This window comes from Littorina saxatilis, linkage group LG3 (assembly GCF_037325665.1).
Source record: "Littorina saxatilis isolate snail1 linkage group LG3, US_GU_Lsax_2.0, whole genome shotgun sequence".
NCBI classification, from domain to species: Eukaryota; Metazoa; Mollusca; class Gastropoda; order Littorinimorpha; family Littorinidae; genus Littorina; species Littorina saxatilis.
The window spans coordinates 75,634,527-75,657,800 of record NC_090247.1 but is presented as its reverse complement, the minus strand read 5'-3'; the positions used below and the strand labels follow the sequence as shown (position 1 = coordinate 75,657,800).

The window sequence follows — 23,274 nt, the reverse complement described above, 5'->3', positions numbered from 1 at the left end:
CACACACGCACACACACACACACACACGCACATACACCACGACCCTCGTTTCGATTCCCCCTCGATGTTAAAATATTTAGTCAAAACTTGACTAAATATAAAAATTGCCAAAAAATTAAACATCGACATAATAATTAAAAGATTAATGTGTTTGAATTAACAAATGAACAATGAGTCTTGACCTAGAATTTTGTTTGGCAGGCAGAGTTATTTCCCTTTGTGGGACTTCTCAAAAGCTTGTGCATTTTGGAAGAAAAAGGGTGTTTTTTATAGCCCCATAAAATTTGCGGAACGCATGTCAGGGCAAAAGGTTGTGATGCACGTGCTACAACAGGGTCCTGGCTATGAACATCGCTCACCAGCTTGTGTTTAAAGGTTGACACGCTGACACAATTATGCACAGTAGCAACATGTCCCCACGAAGAAAACTGAGCGATTTGGATAGAGGAAGGGCAATAGGATGGCTACAAGACGGTGTTGTTGCCAGGCAAGTGGCCAGAGGCTTGCAGTGGCTCCCACTGTCATCATCAGACTAAAACAGAGATTCTAAGCAACTGGAAGAGTGCAGGAGCGACAAGGTTCTGGTCGGCCCAGAGTCACCACACAAAGAGAGGATCGCTTCATTCAGAGGCAGGCCATGCAACAAAGAATGGCTACGGCAAACAACATTAGGCAACGCCTACAAGCTACCACCAACACTGTTATTAGTGGTCAGACGATCCGAAACCGCTTACACAACTTTGGCTTGCGTGCAAGGCGTCCAGTTCGAGGAACAACCCTGACTGCTTATCACCGAGCAGCTCGCCGAGCCTGGTGCACTCAACAGGTGAGGTGGCAACGTCAGCAGTTGGCTCAGGTGTTGTTTACAGATGAGTCCCGCTTTTGCTTGGAACCTGCTGATGGTCGCATCCGAGTGTGGAGGCGTCGCGGAGAGCGCTTCGCAGAAGGCGCTGTTCTGGAACTACAGCGTTTTGGCGGAGGCTCTGTGATGGTCTGGAGAGGGATCAGCACACGTCTATTAGGACACCTCTGTACCATGTAGTGGGCAACTTGACAAGTGTCCGCTACCAGAATGAGATCCTGCAACCCCTGGTCGTTCCAGCCCTCCAAGCGATCGGCCCTCGTCCGATTCTTCAGGATGACATTTATTTATTTATTCATTTATTTGGTGTTTAACGTCGTTTTCAACCGCGAAGGTTATATCGCGACGGTTCAGGATGACAACGCACCTCCCCATCGGTGTGCAGCTGTAAACACCTTCATCCAGCAGGCCAGGGTCAACAGGATGCTGTGGTCAGCCAACAGCCCGGACCTGAACCCCATAGAGCACATGTGGGACGAGCTTTGTCGTCGGGTACAGCAACATCACCCTCCTCCTGCCAATCTGGGTCAACTGCTGCAATGGCTCCAGCAGGAGTGGAATGGAGTTCCCAGAGCATTCATATGCAACCTGATCCACTCCATGCGCCAACGATGTGTTGAATGCCTGGCACACAACGGAGGGCACACGCGTTATTGACACTGATTCACATTGTTGTGAATTCCATTTTCGAGGGTTGTCACGTTTGACACACTCTAGCTGAATTGTCGCTGCCGCGTTCGATCTTTGCTTTGTTTGTCATTACTCCTTGGTTGTTCAATTATATAATTTTTAAAAAATGAAAGAATTCGGTCTTGTCTGTAACTTTTTTTGAAGAGTGTATTGCAGACTCCAGAATAGCGTGACTGACCTTGCAGCCAGTGGCGGTGGCCGCCCCCTCCATACACCCGATCACCTTCTCCTTGAGAACGGCCAGTTCCGTGTCGGTGGGCGCTCGGATGTAGTACAGCAGTTCAGCCAGCTCGGGTATGATGTTTGGTTTTGCTCCGCCGTTTGTTATCACACCTGTGGAGAAAATAGAGTACAAAGTATTGCAAAAGTTTCTGTTTAGGCCAAAAAAAAAAAATTGTCTGTTTAGGGTAACCCGACCGACCCTATCGATTTGGCGCCGACCCAAAAACTTTTTTTTGATTTCAAAAAAAAAAAGAAAAAAAAAGAGGTAAAAATGCTAAAAAGAGACATTTGGCGTTTCATTTACACACACACACAAAAAAACAAAAAACAAAACAAAAAAAAAAACCTACCTACCTACCGACCCTACTTTTTTTGGTCATGTTACCCTAAACAGACAATTTTTTTTTTTGGCCTTAAGGCTAATATTTTCTATTTTTTGTCTCCTAGATTTTATGTAGCATGTGTTGTATTTGTCCTGTTATTGTTTTCTATGTCGAGAAGTGCTTATTGTTACCGACATGAATGTCAAATGATTGTATATTGAATTTGTTTTGTGAGTATATCTAAAAGATTTAAAAATTAAATATTTGTGATGGAGTAGCAGGTTGAACTAACTGACCAGGAGGAGAACACAATCATCTGGCTACATTAAAGTGTTACATATATAGATCAGAATTTAAATTTGCATCATGTTTTAACTGTTGTGGCTGTTGAAAGTAAAACAAAAACGTTGTGAGAACTGTCATGAGGGGAAGAAAAAGAAAGCAGAGAGAGAAGACAAGCATTGCACCATGAGTTCTCCAGGTGGGTTTCATCTGCTGTCTGAGGTGTGAGATGTTTGTGTAGCACTGAACGGCAGCGTCCAGAGCGTTGACACCGTTCCATGGGTAGCTTGACGCATGCGAGGCCTTCCCGTGATAGCTGATCTTAATTCTGCAACAACAAAAATGTGTATTTTTCATTTACAAAAATGTTCACATACAATACAATACAATACAATACAATAACTTTATTAATCTCTAAAAGAGAAATTGCATTGCTGAGCTTTTGTGTCCGTAATAAAACATACATAAAACATTCAAAAATAAACATTTGTTCTTTGTCATTCATACATCAGCTACAGTGGCATATTTTCTAAGTATGGAACAATGTCCTTTTAGGTATACTTTTCTCACAGTCTGTATGTTTTTATAATTTGTCTGTGTGAGTTTCAATGGTGGGGGTGGGTCAGATGGGGGCGTGTCTTTCTATGAACGGCATATACTATACATACTCCTTTGTTGCTTTTTTCAAAGTAGGCAGACACTATGATGTGAAGGGGTGCTTGAATTTTATGTGACAGGGTGACCTGGTAGTCTCCCTTCACAGCAGGCTCTGCAGGTCGAGCTGTCTGCCGGCAAAGATCACAAGCTATTTATAGTAGCTCGATGATTTTTCTACGTCTAGACACCTGTCAATTATAGAGTTCTGTTTGTGATAGGTTCTGGCTGCTGCTGTCTCCTTGTATGCTCTTGGGAACCTTTGCCTACCCATAGCAGTTTTGAAAGGACAGAGAAAGGGAGAATGTACGTTCTGGCTCACCGATTCCGACAGACCCTAAATATTAACGCAAAATAGGCTTCTGGACTAAACTTTTACTAAAATGAAACATGCGACAAAATCAGAAAAATACTGCATAAATCCATACAAAAAAAAAATATAGTAAAGTAAGGTTGTTTTGAACCAATGCCGGGTCTGTCGGAATCAGTAACCCAGAACGTACATTCTCCCTTTCTCTTATACAACATTCTTAAGCTCAATACGCTCTCTCATTTACAAACTTTACTTCATATGTTCTTTCACTGTTAGAATTATATCTGATACATGCAATGTGACTGTCTAAACGAATAGTTAACTCTTTACAAGTGATTCTATTTTTACTTTTTCTTCCCGTCCTATTTGAATCCCCTTTTTTAAAAACTGCTTTTTCAGATCTTCTATATCGAGTGGCTTGTTATATTCAGCTCGTGTTTTTGTTTGAATACTTGCTTTCTTACTTTTGTAGTCATCAAAGTCTGTTTGTATCTGTTTGAATTCTTCGTCAGAAACTTTTGAATCTTCAAGTGCTTTACTGATAGACAGTTTTAGGCTAGACAATTTTGATGATGCAAGAGTGGAAATGGATTCGTGTTTTTCAAGCTTTTTCACAATTTTTTTCATTATAGCTGATGCTATAAATGATAAACCACCAACTGCTGCTGCGACACCACCTAGGATTAGAGAAACTGGAGTCCCTACTCCGGTAGCTAACAGAATTGTTCCCGTTACACCTGCAGCTGATGCAAGGATAGTAGAACCAGTGCTGGCATTAGAAAGGCTGTTGTAAGTTGTTGAGTACTTACGTCTAGCGCGAGAATATTTTTCTAATTCATCTTCTAGTTGTTTTTGTATATTACTAATGTGTGCCAGTCTGAATTGTTGACTTTCTGCTGCACTTTCATCAATATTAGGATAAAGCTTCACACTGCTAGTCATCTTTTAATGCAAAATATAAAATATTTATCTTAATTCTCACTCGCCAGTGTTTCTGCTAAGCTTTGAAGCTGTTCATTGCTTAACACCTTATCTGTATAGTAGAAAGCAATCAAATCAAGATAAGTAAGATTAATACTTCTTATTTCTGTTAAATTATTTATATCTGCGTTAACAACAACATTTTGGTTTGACGTCTGTTTTTTTATTGTGTTAGAATCCTTTTGAACAGCAATAAATACTCTGACTTCTTCAACATTTAATGGTCTCCAGTTGAGATTTATTCCTCTCATTAGAACAGTGTTTGTGGTTTCTTCCCTTTTCCTGACAACTATATCAAATATCATAGTTGCATTCTGCCCTATTGGAAGCTTGGGTATAAAATCGACAATGGTGTCAGCGTCCTTTTCAACACTTTGTTTTCTGTGAATGAGATAGTTGTTCTTATGGAAAGGTTTAACTGCAACTTCTCCCCTGCTGTTAATCGCAGGAACAAGGCTAACAATTAGTGGTTTAGCATTGATTGACTTACGGAATGTGTCGTCTTTTCCAACAAGAGTGTATGGACTCACAAATTCAAACTTCATTTCCCAGTCAATCTTTTTTATAACAGGACTAAGTACCCATTTTTTATTCTGATGTTTCCACATGTAGAATGTGTCATCGACAATTGGATCAGGTACATTAACATCACGGATTTGACCTAGTTTGAGGAATCTTGGTTTCTTTTCATCGTCGATTTCCTTTCTCTTGTAATGACCAGTGTCTGTAAACTCGAATGCATACACTGTGTATCGTTTTGTGTTTGTGTTAGTTGAATGTTTATGGACGCATTCGCTCCGGGTTCCATGTACAGAAACGGACACTGCAGTAACAGTTGAAGAGATAATGGCTTCACTTTATTGTTTGGCTTCTAGGCCATCTTGGCGGTAACATCGTACAACACTGCGCATGTCTCGCGCGTACATTCACACACATAATAGTGACGTAGTTCACAGTCTATTAATATGTATCATGTGACGATCACATGATAGCAATATCGACACATCCCCTTTTCTTTACATAAACAAGTCCAAAGACTTTTACTGTCCAAACTTCACGGGAAAATGAATTCTCTGCACATAAAATTCTCATTCTCACCATAGTCCAATAGGCTGAGATTATTTTTACGCCTAGATTAATTTCACACATTCACACTGACTGGACATCTTGACTAGAGCATCATTTCACAACTCCAATAATAACAACACATTCTCTCTCTGGACAATGAAACTTTACTGGACAATAATTCAACGCCTTGAATTAAATTTATCACATTCACTCACAACGCGGGACATAAACAATACCACCAAATGTTTACTTTCTTCACTGTCTATCTTTTCTCTTCAAACAAAACACACAAACAACAAATACTGAACTGTCTCCTACAGTCTTCAGTCTTTAGGTTTTGACATAGTCATTCAGGTAAGCTGGTGGTTTAACCTGACGTCCACGAGAAGTGATTTGACTTTGACCTGTGTCTGTTTTACCTGCGGTTTGTGACTTCATGAACTTGACTTTGATGCGTTCAGTTTTCTTTTCATTTGGCTGAATCTTCACAGGTGTTTTAGTTTCAGGTGTGTTTGTCGCACTCACAGGAGTACTGACTTTGGTCACCTGAGTCTGACTATCAGCTACTGCTCTGTAGTTTTTCACTGCTTGGTCATTTAGCTGTCTCTGCCTATCAAGGTCTGTTTTTCGAGTGATTGTCTCCCTTGGACCAGTGTTGGTCAGTGTTTCTCCAGTTGTTCTGATTTGACGCCTGTTGCGTCTGTATGCTTTACCATTTTCTGTGTGCAGTTTGTAAGACCTGACATCTACCTGTTGCTCTACTTTTGCTTTTGTCCAAGTTTTGCCTAACTTCACCCTCACGGTTTGACCTGGCTGTAGGGTTTCTAGTTCTGCTGTACCTCTGTTATAGCACTTTGTCTGTTTTTCTTTTCTTTTGATCAGATTGCCAGTCACGTTTGTGCACGTCTGCGGTTTTAGCAGAGTTTTGGCTGTAGGAATTCTGGTTTTGGTTCTTCTGCTGAACAGTCTTTGCACTGGAGAGGTTTTCATCACCTCCGATGGTATGTTCCTTAACTCTAGTAGAGCCAAGTACGGATCTGTTTTGCTTTCTACAGCTTTCATGATCAGAGTTTTTGCTTGTTTGACCGCATTTTCTGCCTTTCCGTTGGATTGCGGATAATATGGCGAACTGGTTATGTGTTCGAATCCCCAAGCCTCAGCGAAATCTCTGTATTTGTCTGAGCTATACGGCGGACCGTTATCAGAGATGATCTTATCAGGGATTCCATGTCTGGCTAAATGGGCTTTTGTCTTGTAGATGACTTCTTCTGCTGTTTTGTTCTCAAGGCGATCGACTTCAAAGAAATCAGAGTAGTAGTCTACCACTACCAGGTACGACTTCTCTTGAAAGTCAAAGAGATCACACCCTAGCGTTTCCCAGGGCCTTTCAGGTATTGGGTGGGAAATCATGGGCTCTTTCTGTTGGTTGCTTTGGTGTGTCTGACAAGTTGCACATTTGCTCACCAACTTTTCTATGTCTGCGTTCATTCCTGGCCAATAGACCAGTTCTCTTGCCCTTCTCATGCAACCCTGAATCCCAGTATGAGCCTGATGGAGCAAGTGTAGGACTTTCTCCCTCATTTCTGTTGGTACAATGATCCTTTCTGCCTTGAAACAAAGACCGTTCTGAGTCGATACTTCCTCTCTGAATGGAAAGTAAGGTTGAAGACCTAGCGGTAAGCTTTGTCTCGACTCAGGCCAACCTTCTTGTGTTATTTGCATCAGCCGACACAAATCTTTATCACGTTTTGTTGCCTCTTTCAACTCTTCGAGTCGCCCTTCAGACACGGACACATGCGCGGCCATGTCAATGCTCTCGATTTCCTGCTCTACTTCTGTCTGGAAAATCTGTTCGCTCTTCATTTTCCCTGCTTTGTGTGACCTGACCACAGCTCTGCTGAGCGTGTCAGCGAGATACATCTCTGTACCTTTCTTGTACACCACAGTGTAGTCAAACTTTTGCGTTCTCAGCAACATGCGTTGCAGACGTTTTGGCGCTGCCAACAAGGTTTTGTGGTGAATGGGAATCAACGGCTTGTGATCAGACTCCACCTCAACATGTCTACCATACACATAGCGCTCGAAACGTTCCAGCCCGAAGAGAATCGCAAGCATTTCCTTCTCTATTTGCGCATAGTTGCGTTCAGTTTGGGTCAGCGCTCGCGACGCGAACTGTACCGGTTGTCCATCTGACAACAAACACGCCCCCAGACCGAACTCAGACGCATCACACTGAAGAGTAGTTTTCGCACCAGGGTCAAAAAATCGCAAAACCGGTGGTTCAGTCAACATGCGCTTGATCTCATCAAACGCTTTCCCGTGCAGGTTCTCATCCCAGCGGAAATGCACGTCTTTTTTCACCAGCTCACGCAGAGGCGCTGCGACCTCCGACAGACGTGGTGCAAACTTCTGGAGATACCCTACCATCCCCAGAAGTCTCTGAACCGCCGCTTTGTCTTCTGGCTGCGGAAACGACTTGATTGCATCGACTTTCTTCATGTCACACTTCAACCCGTCCTTTGAGATCACGTGACCCAGATACGAGACCTCAGTTTTCCTGTACTCGACCTTCTCTTTGTTCAGTTTGATGTTCTTCTCGCGACATCTCTGCAAGAACAACCGAACGTTCTGGTCATGGTCTTTTGCTGCTTCTTTCTCTGTGTCTCCCGACCCCCACACAATGACATCATCATGGACTGCGAACACGCCCGGCAGTCCGTTCAGCGCATCATCGACACGGCGCTGAAATTCCTCTGGACATACCGACGCACCGAACGGCATTCTAGTCCAGCGAAATTTTCCGAAAGGGGTTTCAAACGTTGTCAAGAGACTGCTTTCGTCGTCCAGGACAACGTGCCAGAAGCCATTGCGCATGTCGAAATGCGAGAAAATCTTTGCGCCTACCATCGACTCTAACGCGTCATCAATGCTCTTCATGGGGTAATCATTTCTTTTCAATGCCTTGTTCAAGGGTTTTGGATCTATGCACAACCTAGCCTGACCATTGGGCTTCAACGTCACAACTACGCTGCTAATCCAATCAGTTGGTGTGTTCACCGGAACGAGGACCCCTAACTCAAGCAGACGATCAATTTCTGCTTTGACCTTCTCTTTGACAGCTATGGGCCACTGACGACATGGAAGCTTCACTGGAGGAACCGATGGGTCTGTTTCAAACGTTAGCTTTCCGTCCAGAGCCCCAACCTCCCCTTTGAATACGTCATCAAACCCTGTGAGAACATGCTTATCCCCTGTGCCTATGGCTGAAATGTTCTCGACATTGACCGTGATCAACTGCATGTGTTGGCTTGCTCTACAGCCCAAGATATCCTTCACTTTGGCGTTCACTACCACAAAGCGCACTTTGTAGCTTTTGCCGTTCTTTGGATTGACCACAGGCAGAATACGCTCACCTAGAGGAGTTACTGGTCTTTTGTCATACATCAACAAGCGTTTGTTGCTTTTGGTCAGCTTTGTCAACGCTACGTCTCCCGTCACAGTCTTGTACGTCTCTACGGACAAACTGTTGATAGTGGCTCCACTGTCAAGTTGCAACGATGTCGTCACTCTGTCATGTCCAACAAGCATTTTTGCATGCACAGATTTATCAACATCATCAACAGACAAAACATGTTCATCATCATTTTCACTCATCGTCAGAACAAAATGACCATCATCATCATCACTCTCTTCATCAGACATTTCATGCACTTGCCTATCTGAGCTTTGTTTGCACTGACGAGCAAAATGGTTTTTCTTTTTGCAACGATTGCAAGTCTTGCCATATGCGAAACAGTGTTCCTTGCCTTTCTTGTGCGATTTGCCACAATACACACACGCTTTCACACCACTGTCTCTTTCGCCCATACCTCTACCATCATGACGATCATGCTTCGACTTCGGGGTAGCACCCTTGTCCTTCTGACTGTTTGTCTTTTTTCTCACATGCACACCGACACGATGTAGGGCTTCATCACCAGCCATACTCTTGGCCTGCTGGGCTGCTGCCTCACTCACTCTGCAGATCTCAATGCACTTTTTCAAAGTTAGACCTGACTCTTGCAAGAGTTTTTCCCGAACCGTGTCATCTGACAGTCCAATAACGACTTGATCGCGTAGCATCCTTTCTTCGAATGTCTTGAAGTTACAGGAGCTAGCTAGTTGTCGGAGTGCTCCGATGTACGTGTCGATCGTTTCCCCCTTCTCTTGCTTTCGCTGGTGAAACTTGTAAGTCTCGTAGACTTCTGATGTCTCCCCCACACAGTAGGCTTCGAACAAGGGAATTATCTTCGTAATTTTGTCCTTGTCGTCTGCAGCCTCGAAAGGCAAACCTTCGAACACGTCCCTTGCACCATCACTGAGACAAGTCTTGAATACTGCGGCTCGATACTTCTCATCCTGAGAATCAAGACGCGATGCTAGTTCGTATGTCTCCCACGACCGCTTGAACTTGCGCCAAGTCGCCTCCAAACCTTGTGCTGAAAGCTCAAGTCTCTGAGGTAACGGAACTTTGACGGTTACCGACCTCGGCTGCGCTGCTACTCCGTCTTCTGCCATGATGATTCTGACACCATGTATCGTTTTGTGTTTGTGTTAGTTGAATGTTTATGGACGCATTCGCTCCGGGTTCCATGTACAGAAACGGACACTGCAGTAACAGTTGAAGAGATAATGGCTTCACTTTATTGTTTGGCTTCTAGGCCATCTTGGCGGTAACATCGTACAACACTGCGCATGTCTCGCGCGTACATTCACACACATAATAGTGACGTAGTTCACAGTCTATTAATATGTATCATGTGACGATCACATGATAGCAATATCGACACACACTGCACCAACTTCAGCATTGCTCTCAAAGTCGATAGCGTCTGCTAAATCTTTCAACTCTATAGTTGAACATGCAACAGGATAAGCTATTGTAGGTCCACTCGACATTTTAATACTCAATATTTTATGGAACTATTTCCAATGTAATGTTAAACAAACAATCAACTGGTTGTCCACTTTGATTTTTCAGATCAATGTGTAGGAATTCATGACACCCTTCCTCCAAGTCCTTGAACTGAAGTGTCTTAAATGTTGGCACGTGCATTTTACAAAAAGAGGCATCACTCGGTGGAAGAATTCTAAGCAGATCAGAACGCTGATCATTAAACAGATTATAGGATGTGTTAAGCTCTCTCATGTGAACAAACAGTACACTGTTAACATCCATGTCAATGGGACGTGTTCCCTTGTATAAATTTGTAATTCCAAGCATATCAAGGAGTTTGGTTGGAAACTCAACGTTTACTTCTCTAGTTTTGGGCATAGTAAGAGTAGCAATGAGACTTGCATGATTTAAACTCGCTGTAATACCTACTGGAGCAAACAATTCTTTCTCTAAAGTGCAGAAGTCATAGTAACCATCTTCTACAGAATGTGTTTTACCATTAATTCTAACCCAGTTGTTAGCCTTTTTTTTACTGATATTATACCAAGTAACCTTGTACATAATTTCATGCAGTGCAACTTTCATTCCTCCATTTTGATTGTTGATAGGGTTTGCAAGTTTAACTGGCACACTAGTCTTCACATTTGTTAGTGTGATAAACATTTTTTATTCAACAACAAAAATGAGTCAGTATAAATTCAACAAAGACGTTAAATACAAAACTGGACCATATTACAATCCAAAGACTATTTCTTTCCATGAGTTGGACTTTGCTGTAACAGAAACACAATCCATTCGCGTTAAAGTGCCTGACCCATTCCATTCTTACCTAAATCCCCCAATCAAAAATGATAGTGTTCCAAAGATGTGGAACTCTCACCCAATTCAGTTCTATCAGAATCAGTTAAACTTTGCAATATTCTGTGCAACCACAGGATGTGGAGTGTCCTATGCAGACCACATGAATAATTCAAACTTACTGACAAAGTGTGTGTACACATTTCACGTTTACTATCAGTGCAGGAGAATCTTGTCTGAACTTCAGGCACCAATGCCGCATGAAAAGAGCTGGAACCCATTCAACAATAGGATAAACATGAAAGTGTATGAGCGTCTCTGCAATGAATTCAATATAGATTTTAAGACCGACTTTAGGCAAAAGCAAGACAAAAACCATGGCATGGGAACACTATATTTATGGGGTGTCCACAGGAGGTATAATTTTGATTACTGGCCAGGTCATACATCTTTTTCTTCAAATGTGCAGGTACAGTTAGGATCAATAGAACAAGAGCACCACAATGCATGGACTACTTTTATATTAGACACCGGCAAAGGTTTCACTGGATCAGGTGTTGAAAGGATCAATGAATCTATCCGAACATATGCGTGGTGCTTGCTAGGCTCGCAGGCACAGACACGATCAAACATAATAAGAACAAGCACAGGGTTTGATGCACAGAAACAGTTGTTATCAAATTTAGAAGATGTCATAAACTCTGCAGTTGATCTGCCTTCCAGCATCAAAAGGTATCAAGACTCTCTCCGTTATGCAAGATCAAAAGTTGACTTTGCTGTTGGTAACGGCCTTTACATGTTACCTTCTGATCTCCAGCTGCAGATTGGAACAATAACAAATTATAACAATGAAATCATTATTGCTAGTGACACCCAGCCGCTTGGAAAGGGTGAAGAACTGAATTCAGAAATCAGAACGATGTTACAGCCATATCACAATGAACAGAAACAAAGCGTGACAAGTGAAGATCGGGCTGCAGGTGAAGATCATTCTGTCACTAGTGATGATCAAGCTGTTAGTATTAGTGATGATCATGAATCGCAGAAGACTGCTCTAGTAATTGGTGGAGTGGGTGTAGGCTTACTTTTGCTTTATTCTCGTTAGCAGAACACCTGCAATTAAAACTATTAGAGTCCAGAGATGTTCAGCCATGAAACCAACAACTTTACCTGCAAAAGATAACAGCCAGCTAACAATTGAACCAATGATTCCTGGAAGTGCACCCAAAGCTTTTGCTGCTAGTTTCTTTAATAGTTCTGCAATGTGTTTGAGTTGTTTCTTTACCCATCCCGGATCAGATGGAGATGAAGGTGAAGGTGGAGGTGGAGGTGTGACAGTGCCACCTGTGAGTGTTAACACTAATGTGCTTATTGCAAATCCTAACGCAGTTAGTATACTAGCTATTGTGATTCCCTGCTCTCTGAAAAGCGTTCTAATTCTTTCAGCAAGAGTTGTGTCTTCGTAAAGGATTCTTTGAATTGTATTTTTTATTCTGCTGACCTGTGTTCTCAGTTGTTCTCTATTGTTACTTAGAACTTCTAACCTTATGGCTTTCTCCTCCTGCAAATCTTTTAAACGCTTAGAAATTCTGTTTTTTACTTCTTGTTCTAGGTTCAAATCATCAGCATCAGCAAGTTTTTGTTTCTCTTTGTTTATATCTTCATCCAGCTGACCTAGTTTTGACAGATTATTTGCTATTTCACCTCTGATGGTTTGTAGTGATTGATTAAGGGCTTCTATTTCTCTCATAGGTAATAGTTCATGTGGAGTCTTCAGTGAAGTTTCCTCAGAAAAAGAAGTCTCTATCTCTTGTATAAGTTGATCAGCCTCATCTGCAAGTTTATTAAGATCTTGCAATGGAACAGATTCTATTTGAGTAGCAGTTGGTAGTCCTAGTTCTGCTTGTTGAAGTAAGGAAACAACATGGGAAGGTGATGACCGTGTGCTAGGCGCAATATCTAATTGCCTAAGTCGATTAGCAGTAAGTTTTTGTTTTAGTGAAACTTTTGATAGAAACTTAGCAGGATTAGATTTATATGTAAGTTGGACTTTTTCTCCTTTATCGCTAGTTGTATATAAATGATTTGCTTCCATTTTGAACTGGTTTGGATCTAAAACATCAGGTTCTTCTCCTAAACTTTTGTAGAAATCTCTAACTTTACCTTCCAGAAGTTCATGTCGTGCCACCTCATAATGCAGTGAATGATGGTAGGGAACCAAAGGGATTGCTTCGCTCATGTCGTCCGCTGGCTCAAATAAATCTTCAAATCCACCTTCTGCCATTTGTAACTTATTTTTTATTTTGAAAATAAAAAAAGATGGCACAATCGTTCGGTTCTGTTCTTGATCCTTACAGAAGGCTGAAAGAACCTCTCGGGGTAAAAGGAATAAGGCAAACAGTTATAGTTACAAATAATCCTTCTACTATTGATCAGAATGAAATACTTACTGTTAGGTTTCCTAATCTAGGTAAGAACGATGTTATTGTACCAGGCACTGTAAGACTATCATTCAAATTAGAATTAGAATCTGGCTCAGATGAAAATAGGACTTTGGCTTATAATGTAGGAAGAGCAATTGTGAGGAAGATTACTGTCAAACTGGAAGGGCGGGAAGTGATGTCATTGAATAATGCAGATGTTTTTTTAGTTTATGCAGATAATTGGTTGACTGACAATGAAAAGAAAAACAGAGTGTTTCAAGGGATTCAGTCAGACAATGGGATAAAAGTTAGAATAGGAGCAGGAGATAAAGCTGACAACAAAAAAGATAACGCTGTCAATGTTGCTTTTGGAAACAAATTTTGTATTCCACTTGACTTTGAACTCATAAATTCACATCCTCCCTTCTATCAAGGAGCATTGCGTGACAGGCTGTCATACGACCTGACTTTCAATAGTTATGATCGTGTTATGCTTTCACAAGACCCGGAAGCAAAGTATAAGGTGTCTGGAATTTCTTTAGAGTTTGATGTTGTAAACCATCCTGAACTGGCTAGACTTATAGAAAATCAGTACAGTTCTAAGCTGCCTATCTATTATGAAAGAGTGTTGAATCACAGTACACTTTCAAAAAGCCAGGCTGATCCAATCTGGAACATTAACTTGAATACACCAGCTAGGTCAATGAAGGGAATACTTATGTTGTTTGAGGAACCAAAAGATTCATATGAAAGGCAAATAGAAAAGTTTTACAATCCACTAATCAATAGAGTATATTGCACAATTGAAGGGCAGCCAAACCAAATATTTGCATCTGGCATGCTGCCATACCAACACTATGATGAAGCAAGAAAGTACTTTACTGGAGGAAGATTGAAAGACCCAACATCTGATCTTGTGGCTAAAGATCTACATTTACACGGTGTTGGCGTAGAAGATTTCTTGACAAATAAATATGCGTTATGGCTGGATCTCAGAACAACTGACGACAACAAACTGCATGGAAGTGGAAGGCGAATTGAAAACGGATCAGAAGGAATCACAATACAAATTGAAAAGGAAGTAGGGAGTAGTAGTAAATCAGTTAAGATCTACGTGTTTGTTGTGTCAGATGCGCAGTTAAACATCTCTGAAAGCAGATTACAGGATATTGTTTATTGAACGTGTTAAAATGAAGTATCTAGATTTTCTTCCAAAAGATCCACACTGTTCTTTGATTTGTGGGGCAACAGGTTGCGGCAAAACAAGATATGTTTTGGATTTATTACAGACTGTTTACATAAATCACTTTGAACACATAGTCATATTCTGTCCAACCATAAAGCATAACAGAACATACAAGGAGAGAAAATTCATATGGTCTGATCAAAATATATTTATTGTAAATCCTTCTGATCGTCTAAATGTTTGCTTGGAGCATTATTTCGATCTTTTTCAGAACACGCCAACACTGTTTATTATTGATGACTGTGCAGCAGAACGTGACATTGTTAGAAAGAAAAGTGCACTAGCAAAGCTTGCATTCAGTGGACGACATGCATTAATATCAGTTTGGATATTAACACAAAAATACAATGCAGTTCTGAAAGACTTTAGAGAGCAACTCAAAACAATAACATTGTTCTATTCAAAGGACCGTGACAGTTTTGAAGAGTGTCTTCGAGAAAATGATGTCATTGAAAACAAACAGGAGAGAGAAAGAATAAAGAATAATCTGAAATCTTCTAAGCACTCGAAACTGGTTTTAAAAACTGATCAACCAGTTCAGTATGTATGTTTGTAGAAATCCTTGCTAAGTTCTTGTCAAGTTCTTACTCAAGTTCTTGTCAAGTTCTTACTCAAGTTCTTACTCAAGTTCTTGTCAAGTTCTTGTCAAGTTCTTACTAAGTTCTTGTCAAGTTCCTACCTAAGTTCTTACTCAAGTTCCTACCTAAGTTCTTGTTAAGTTCCTACCTAAGTTCTTACTCAAGTTTAATTACTAGATTTTTATTTTATTCTGCATCAAAATAAAATGAACTGTGATGAATTGCTGATGCAGACTGCTACAGATATTGAAATCTGTGACAGTAGGACTATACCTGATAAAAAAGAAAGATTGTATTCACTTGCTGTTTGTGGAAAAACAAAACACTACCTTGGGCAGCAGTTAACTGTGGAAGAAGTACAACATCTTTCCTCAGAAGATATAGAAAAGTATCATGGACGGTATGAATCAGTGCTTGGTTCTAAGATGGTTAGAAGTATTGGACAGACTGTTATAGGTTTGTACACAAAGATTTTTGGACATTTTACACCTCTCGACTCGGAGGAAGACTTAACACATGATCTAACTCATGACCCTGTTGTTTCCAAGTCCCTCGAATCTCTTGCCTGTGGCCTGTATTATCGATTTGGTGCTTTATTAGTACCATTTGTTGCTGGATTAATTACTTTCAAACACATTAATTTTCAGAATAAAAAAGATGACAGATCAGTTGAAGCAGACAGTGGAGCAGACGAAAATACCAGAAGTGAACACAGTGACAAAGAAACCTGGTAGAGTAGAAGCAGGAAAAAAACTAGCCGAATGGAACAGACAAAAAAAGTTAAATCAAAAGGCAAAGCAGAACATTATGTCTGAAGTTGAGCAGACACCAAACATTCCTGAAGTGACTAAGGTCACACAAACTGATCAAGAATTAAAATCTTCATTTCTATCATACAGAAAAGTAGCTGTAGCAGCTGTTGTTGGAGGAGGTGGATACTTGCTTTACAAACTTTGGCAAGGCAAATATAAAGTGTCAGAAACACCAAAATCAGAAACACCAAAATCAGAAACACCAAAACCAACAAACAAAGCAGTACAAACAATAAAAAAGCCCACAGTAGTACCTGCAGTGGATTCATTTCATATGGAATAATTTTAATATTTTAATTTTGATAACATAAAAATGAGTTCTGAAAAGACAATAGTTAATCTAGTTTATCACGCTGCAGTGATTGGAGGCTTGAGTGTAGGTTACACAATGCTGGGTAAAAGTCTCCTCAGAATGAAACCAGCCGACTTGGGAAAGTTAGACTTCGAAGACGGTGCTAAACTAATTGGTGTTGTGACAGCTTCCTTTGCAACAAAAGACTTCCTGGTGAAGCAAGGAATTATTCCAGAAAATATAAACATGTAAGACAATAAAATGGCTAGCTTGGTTATGATGGTGGGAGGTGCGATTGTAAATGCGCTTGCATTTTCTGGCAGCAACTATTTGTTTTCTAAACTGCAAAATGGTGAAGAGAGGGAAAGGCACAACAAAGCCATGGAACAACTGGCGAAAGCACAGGATGAATACGAGAAGAAACGAATTGCGCAGTTAGACTTTATGAATGATAAACTCAGGCAGCAAGGACATGCAAACAAAACCTTTGACAATGTTGATGCAGCCATTCAAGAATACTATCTTGTAACTGGAAAGAAAATGAAGACAAGTGCTCCTCCAAAACTGGGTGACTTTTATCAGCCTTCAGAAGAGCAGAAGGTGGGCGAGATTGTTTTCATTGTTATTGGTATGGCTGTTGTTTACTTTATTGCGCGTGCTGTCAAATCTTAATATTCTGTCATTTAAAAAACCATGAGTGATGCTTTGTTATCTAAAATATATTATTCCCCAAAAGGATACTGGAAAGGAAGAACTGCTATTGACAAGCTCAGTGACGCAGCAGGTGTTTCTCAAGATATAGCAAAGAAATGGTTGTCAAAGCAGGCAGTTTGGCAGATCTATTTACCTGCACCAAGAAAAATTACACGACCACACTTTGTTAACATTAAACCGAATGACACTCATCAAATAGACCTGCTGTATTTACCGCATGACACAGTCAGAAGGAAGAAATATAAGTATGCACTGACTGTAGTTGATGTTGCAACAAGATACAAAGATGCTGAACCGTTGACAGAGAAAAGTGCTATAGCTACAGCTGTTGCCCTGCAAGAAATTTACAGACGTGGACCACTAAAGTATCCCAGAATGATTCAGTGCGATGATGGTAAGGAGTTTAAAGGAGCTGTCAACCAGCTTCTGTTAAAACATCATGTTACAGTGAAGAGAGGTATTCCAGGAAACCACAGGTCACAGGCTATTGTTGAGAGCTTTAACAAACAGTTGGCAGAAAAACTGTTTTCATATCAGTACCATCAGGAATTTTTGGACACAGAAAGTAAATTGCGTAACACTGAATGGGTCAAAAGATTACCATCAGTACTTAGAGCAATGAATCTGGAGGTATTTAAAGCTACAGGGTTAAGACCAGTTGATGCAATCAAACAGAAAACAATACCTGTTGCTCCAAAGTCAACAACACCAGTGGCATTACTACCTTTCAATCAGAAAGTCAGATATTTATATGCACCCGGTGAAGCTGAGGGTGACAGCAGGAAGCGTGCAACGGATCCAATCTGGAGTATTGACATTCATGAAATCAAGAGAGTAGTAGAGACAAATCCACCTATATATTACTTGAGAGAACCAGCACCGCAAAGAGCCTTTGTAAAAGAGGAATTACAATTAGTTCCACGTGGTACAAATGTTAAATGATTTTTTATTTCAGATTTTATAGTGTTAACAAAAATGGAAGCTCTGAGAAAGAATTCTAAGCAACTTCATTTTTTTAATTTATATTTTTATTTTGAGTTATAAAATCAAACTCACAGCGATGGAAGACTCTGTATTAGAATCTTTATCGACAGTATTTGACACCGTTGAATTACAAGTAACGGATCCTCAAAATGTGCAGTCCAGTGTGCAAGACGCCATTGAACAAATTCCAAACAATTTGTTGATTGAACCTCCAGTAAAAGTGCAGATAGTCAGTTTAATAAAATACAAAACAGTCAGTGATGAGGTGCTAGAAGTTCATGTTTCAACCAGACAACTAGCACTTAATTCTATGGCAGAATTGAATGGAAACTGGGCAGATGAAATGATGAAACGGTTTGAGCAAGCTGCAGAGGATGCAAAGATGAAAGGATCCGGATGGTCAGAAGGTGAAATTCTAAAAATAGAATTGAAGCTAAGTAAATTTGCCCCCATCAGAGGTAGAAGTTACATACCTTTACCTCCTGCTCTTGTCAAAAAACGTGCTGTGCTGAACATAAAGAATGATGATGACAAATGTTTTATGTGGTGTGTTCTGGCAAGACTGTACAGTGTAAAGAAAAATGCAGAAAGAGTGTCGAACTATCATGCATACAGAAATAAACTAAACTTTACTGGTATTGAATTTCCTGTCAGCATTACAAGCATTGACAAATTTGAACAGCAAAACAAACCCATCACCGTAAATGTTTACACGTGGGATGAGGAAGATGAACTGAAACCAGTCAGAATATCAAAGAACTCACCAACGATTGGTGATTGTGATACTAACCATGTTGACATGTTACTAATGACTGATGGTGTAAAATATCATTACACTTTGATTCGTACAATGAGTAGACTGATGGCGAGCACAAGCAATCACAATAGTAAACAAGACTTTTGTAGGCGATGTCTCTTGCGTATTCCATCAATTCATGCAGCACTTATACACAAGCAACATTGTAAGAGCGTTGATGATGCGGTTGTGAAGTTAACAACACCACCGCCAGACAGCAAAGTGTATTTTAAGAATGTATGCAAACTACAGAAAAGTCCTTATGTTGTTTATGCTGACTTTGAATCTATCATTGTGCCATATGAAGGACCTTTACCAAAAGACCTACCTAAAACAGTAACTCTAAGTAATCATCAAGTCTGTTCATATGCATTTATTGTTGTTAGTTCAGATGGTAAACATTCTAAACCGCAATTGTACAGAGGACCTAATGCAGCAAAGAACTTCTTACAGCAAATGAACCAAGTGCGAAATGACTGCTCCAAACAACTGAATCTTTCAGACATTGTTATGAAACCTGAAGACCAAGAACAGTTTAACTCTACCACACAGTGTTGGATATGCGAACAAAGTCTAACACCAAACCCAGACAATCCAATAGTAAGAGATCATGATCATGTAAGTGGGCAGTTCCGAGGAGCAGCACACAGCAAATGTAATCTACAATTAAAGTTTGATCCTAAGACTTGGAAGCTTCCAATCTTCTTCCATAACTTGCGCGGTTATGATTCACATCTGATCATGCAGGCAGTAACTGATGAATACAAAGCAAGATGCATTGCGCAGTCTTCAGAAAAGTACATGGCCTTCACTCTGAATAGTTTATACTTCTACGATTCTGCTCAACATCTGATGGGAACACTTGAGTCTTTATCTTCATCACTAACTGCTTTCCCAATCACATGTAAGTACTTTGACAGTGACTTAGTTAGAAAGGGAGTCTATCCATATGAATACATGGATTCGTGGGAGAGGTTTGATGAAGATGAGTTACCACCAAAGGATGCTTACTTCTCACGGCTGAAGGGTAAAGGTATAAGTGACGAAGACTATGAACACGCTAAGACTGCATGGAATAAATTAGGATGTAATACAATGGGTGATTATCATGATCAATATTTGTTGGCTGATGTTTGTTTACTTGCAGATATATTTGAGAATTACAGAAGAACATGTATGAAGCACTACAATCTAGATCCTTCACATTACATATCTGCACCAGGCATGAGCTGGGATGCATTTCTTAGATTTACAGGAGTAAAGATTGACTTGCTATCAGATCTACCTACACTTCAGATGATTGAAAATGGACTACGTGGAGGAATCAGTATGGCTTCACACAATTACTGCAAAGCCAACAACAAATACTTGGACGACTTTGATCCTATGAAACCTTCTAATTACATCATGTATCTAGATGCAAACAATTTGTATGGTTGGGCAATGTGTCAGACGCTTCCACTTCGGAACTTTAAGATCTATTCAGGACCATTTTCACAATGTGTTGTGCTGACAATATTAAAAGCAGGTCCAGACAGTCGAAAGGGATGGATACTAGAAGTTGACTTAGACTATCCACTATCACTTCATGATCTACATAATGATTATCCTTTAGCGGCTGAGAGGTTAAAAGTAAACCCAAGAGAACCTCCAAAGCTGGTGCCCAATCTGTTTCACAAAAAGAAGTATGTGTGTCACTACAGACTGTTACAGTTTTACATTAGACATGGATTAATTTTGAAGGCTGTTCATCGTATAATTTTATTTGATCAAGAACAGTTTATGAAACCTTACATCATGAAAAACACAGAACTGAGAACCAAAGCCGCTGATGCATCAGAGAAAGACTTTTTTAAACTGATGAACAACAGTTGCTTTGGTAAGACAATGGAAAACCCACACAAGAGAAAGGATGTTAGACTTGTTACAAGAGAAAATGAGGCCATCAAGCTGACATCCAAACCACAGTATCAAGACTTTAAATACTTTCATGAACAGCTGTATGGTATCTTAATGAAAAAACTTGTAGTCAAGCTTGACAAACCAGTATTCATAGGCTTTACTGTGCTAGAGTTGTCAAAACTGTTGATGCTTGAGTTTTTGTATGATTATTTGAAACCAAGATATCCCAAATCGAGAGTACTTTACACAGACACAGATTCATTCTTACTTGACATTCCAGCGGATGACATTTACAAAGATCTAGAAGCTGAAAGTCCTGCAGTAAAAGGAAAAGATTCTTTTTATGACACTTGCGACTACCCTAAAGAATCACCATTGCACTCAAATGTTAACAAGAAGGTTATTGGAAAGATGAAAGATGAAATGAATGGGAAGATAATTAAGGAGTATGTTGGATTGCGTGCAAAGATGTACAGTGTTGCAAGTGAGAAAGGGGTGGTTAAAAAAGCAAAGGGTGTAAGCAAACAGGTTGTAAAGTCGAGCATATCGCATGATAACTACAAGGAAGCACTGTTTCAGAAGCGAGTGTTTCACCATGACAACCCTAAGATCAGTTCCGCGCTTCATCAGATCAACACAACTATTGTAAACAAGAAATCTTTAGATGCTAATGACACAAAGCGCGTTTATTCATCACCAGAATATTCTTATGCAATTGGGCACTGGAGAACAAACGCGGCTCCAAATAGTCTGAGTGTGTAATAAGAATTTTTGTCAATCGGGAAAACCCGCTATGACAGCTTTGTTTTGACTGCAGCGGGGAAAAGGACGTTGCTTGCGTTTGGGAAGTGTTTGTGAAAGGGGAGTTAGTAGGCTTTGTTGAGTTTCAAAGCAGCCACCAAGTACACTTATCAAAAGCTTGAATAAAATAAACAAGTCAATTGAATAAGTTAACACTCGGCGGCCGCCCGAAGGCAGCCTTTGAAGCGAAGTAGAGCAGTTTTCCCGGCCGGATCCACCGGTTATTCTGAAAACATAAACAAAAAGAATGAAAACTTGTAGCTAAGGAGGGGAAATGCAGTTCCTCTACTTAGTTACAGGTAAACAAATGTATGCTATAGAGAGAAATAACACTGACCAATCCAGCTCATCGTTGCTAAGGAGGGGAAATGCAGTTCCTCTACTTAGTTACGGGTAAACAAATGTATGCTATAGAGAGAAATAACACTGACCAATCCAGCTCATCGTTGCTAAGGAGGGGAAATGCAGTTCCTCTACTTAGTTACAGGTAAACAAATACATATTTAATAGAGCTATACTAAAAATAAACCATTATGCTCATCGTTACTAAGGAGGGGAACTGCAGATCCCCTCGTTGGTTACCAGTAAACAAATGTATGCAATAGAGAGAAATAACACTTACCAATCCAAAAAGCTGCTTCCTCTTCATTGTTTTCCAAGGCTTGATGGATGTGCTTGCGAAGAGACAACATTGTTTTTATTGGAAGATTTAGTTGTTGGAATTTGGGATATGTCTTGAGAAGAATGCTTATGTTAATGAGATCTCTCGCCCATCTAGGTGTTATACGTAACACTTCTAAACAAACACCCTTGAATCTTCCAAAATGTCTATTCCTCAGCACTTCTAAATATTGTCCATAAACAACCACAATTTTTAGGGTATCTGTTGCTTTACTTTTGTATTGTTTTTCACAAACAAGAAGCTTTTGTTTGAGTTCCTCAATATCTGTTGTTCGGCTTGTACTAAACAACAAAGATTCGCTTGTTGAACCATCATAGTACAGATGATTTTTTAGACCCTCTAGGAGCTCCGACCCTCTAAGTGAAGTCAAGACTTTTGATTTCTTTCCCCGTTTGTTTTGGAAGGTAACAGGTATTGGCTTTTTGGGGAGATTTGCTTTCAATTCAAACTCTTCTGCAGCCTTATGTCCTCTCTCTTGGAAAATTGAATCAAGTTGTTTGTAAAATTCAAGAAGTTTTGTATGGTACTCAATGTGTTTTTTTAAACTCTCTAGTTTTTCAGTGTCAACTTCTGTTTTAACTTGCACACTTTCAAAGTTAATGAATTGATCACATTCGGTACTTTCTAAATCAATCACCTCAAAGTCTTGACTGAGCCCAGTATGAAGTCCATGATCATCCTGCTCCATACTAGAAGAAGTGTCTGACTGTGATAAATTCCTAACTTCTTGTTCTGTTTGCTGATTCATATTTTCAGGAAGAATTAAATAAGTTGATTGTCTAGAATAATCCAACAGAGCTTGTTGTGCAGCGTTTGCTTCTCTAACTTCCTGAGCTAACCCTATAGATTCTTGAGACAGGCAAAACACTTTTCTCACAGAAAACACGTCTTCACACCACCACAGCACCAGGAAAA

General features: G+C 40.2%; 1 protein-coding gene across 1 annotated transcript in view; it reads right to left on the bottom strand.

The window, feature by feature from the left end:
- Positions 1–23,274, bottom strand: part of LOC138963278 (xaa-Arg dipeptidase-like) — a 31,918-nt gene that overhangs the window by 5,493 nt on the left and 3,151 nt on the right. Inside the window, exons 3-4 of the mRNA XM_070335339.1 lie at positions 2,565–2,707; positions 1,731–1,885 (exon numbers count right to left, since the gene is read on the bottom strand). Coding sequence (XP_070191440.1) covers positions 1,731–1,885; positions 2,565–2,707 — 298 coding nt within the window. The remainder of the gene's footprint in view (positions 1–1,730; positions 1,886–2,564; positions 2,708–23,274) is intronic.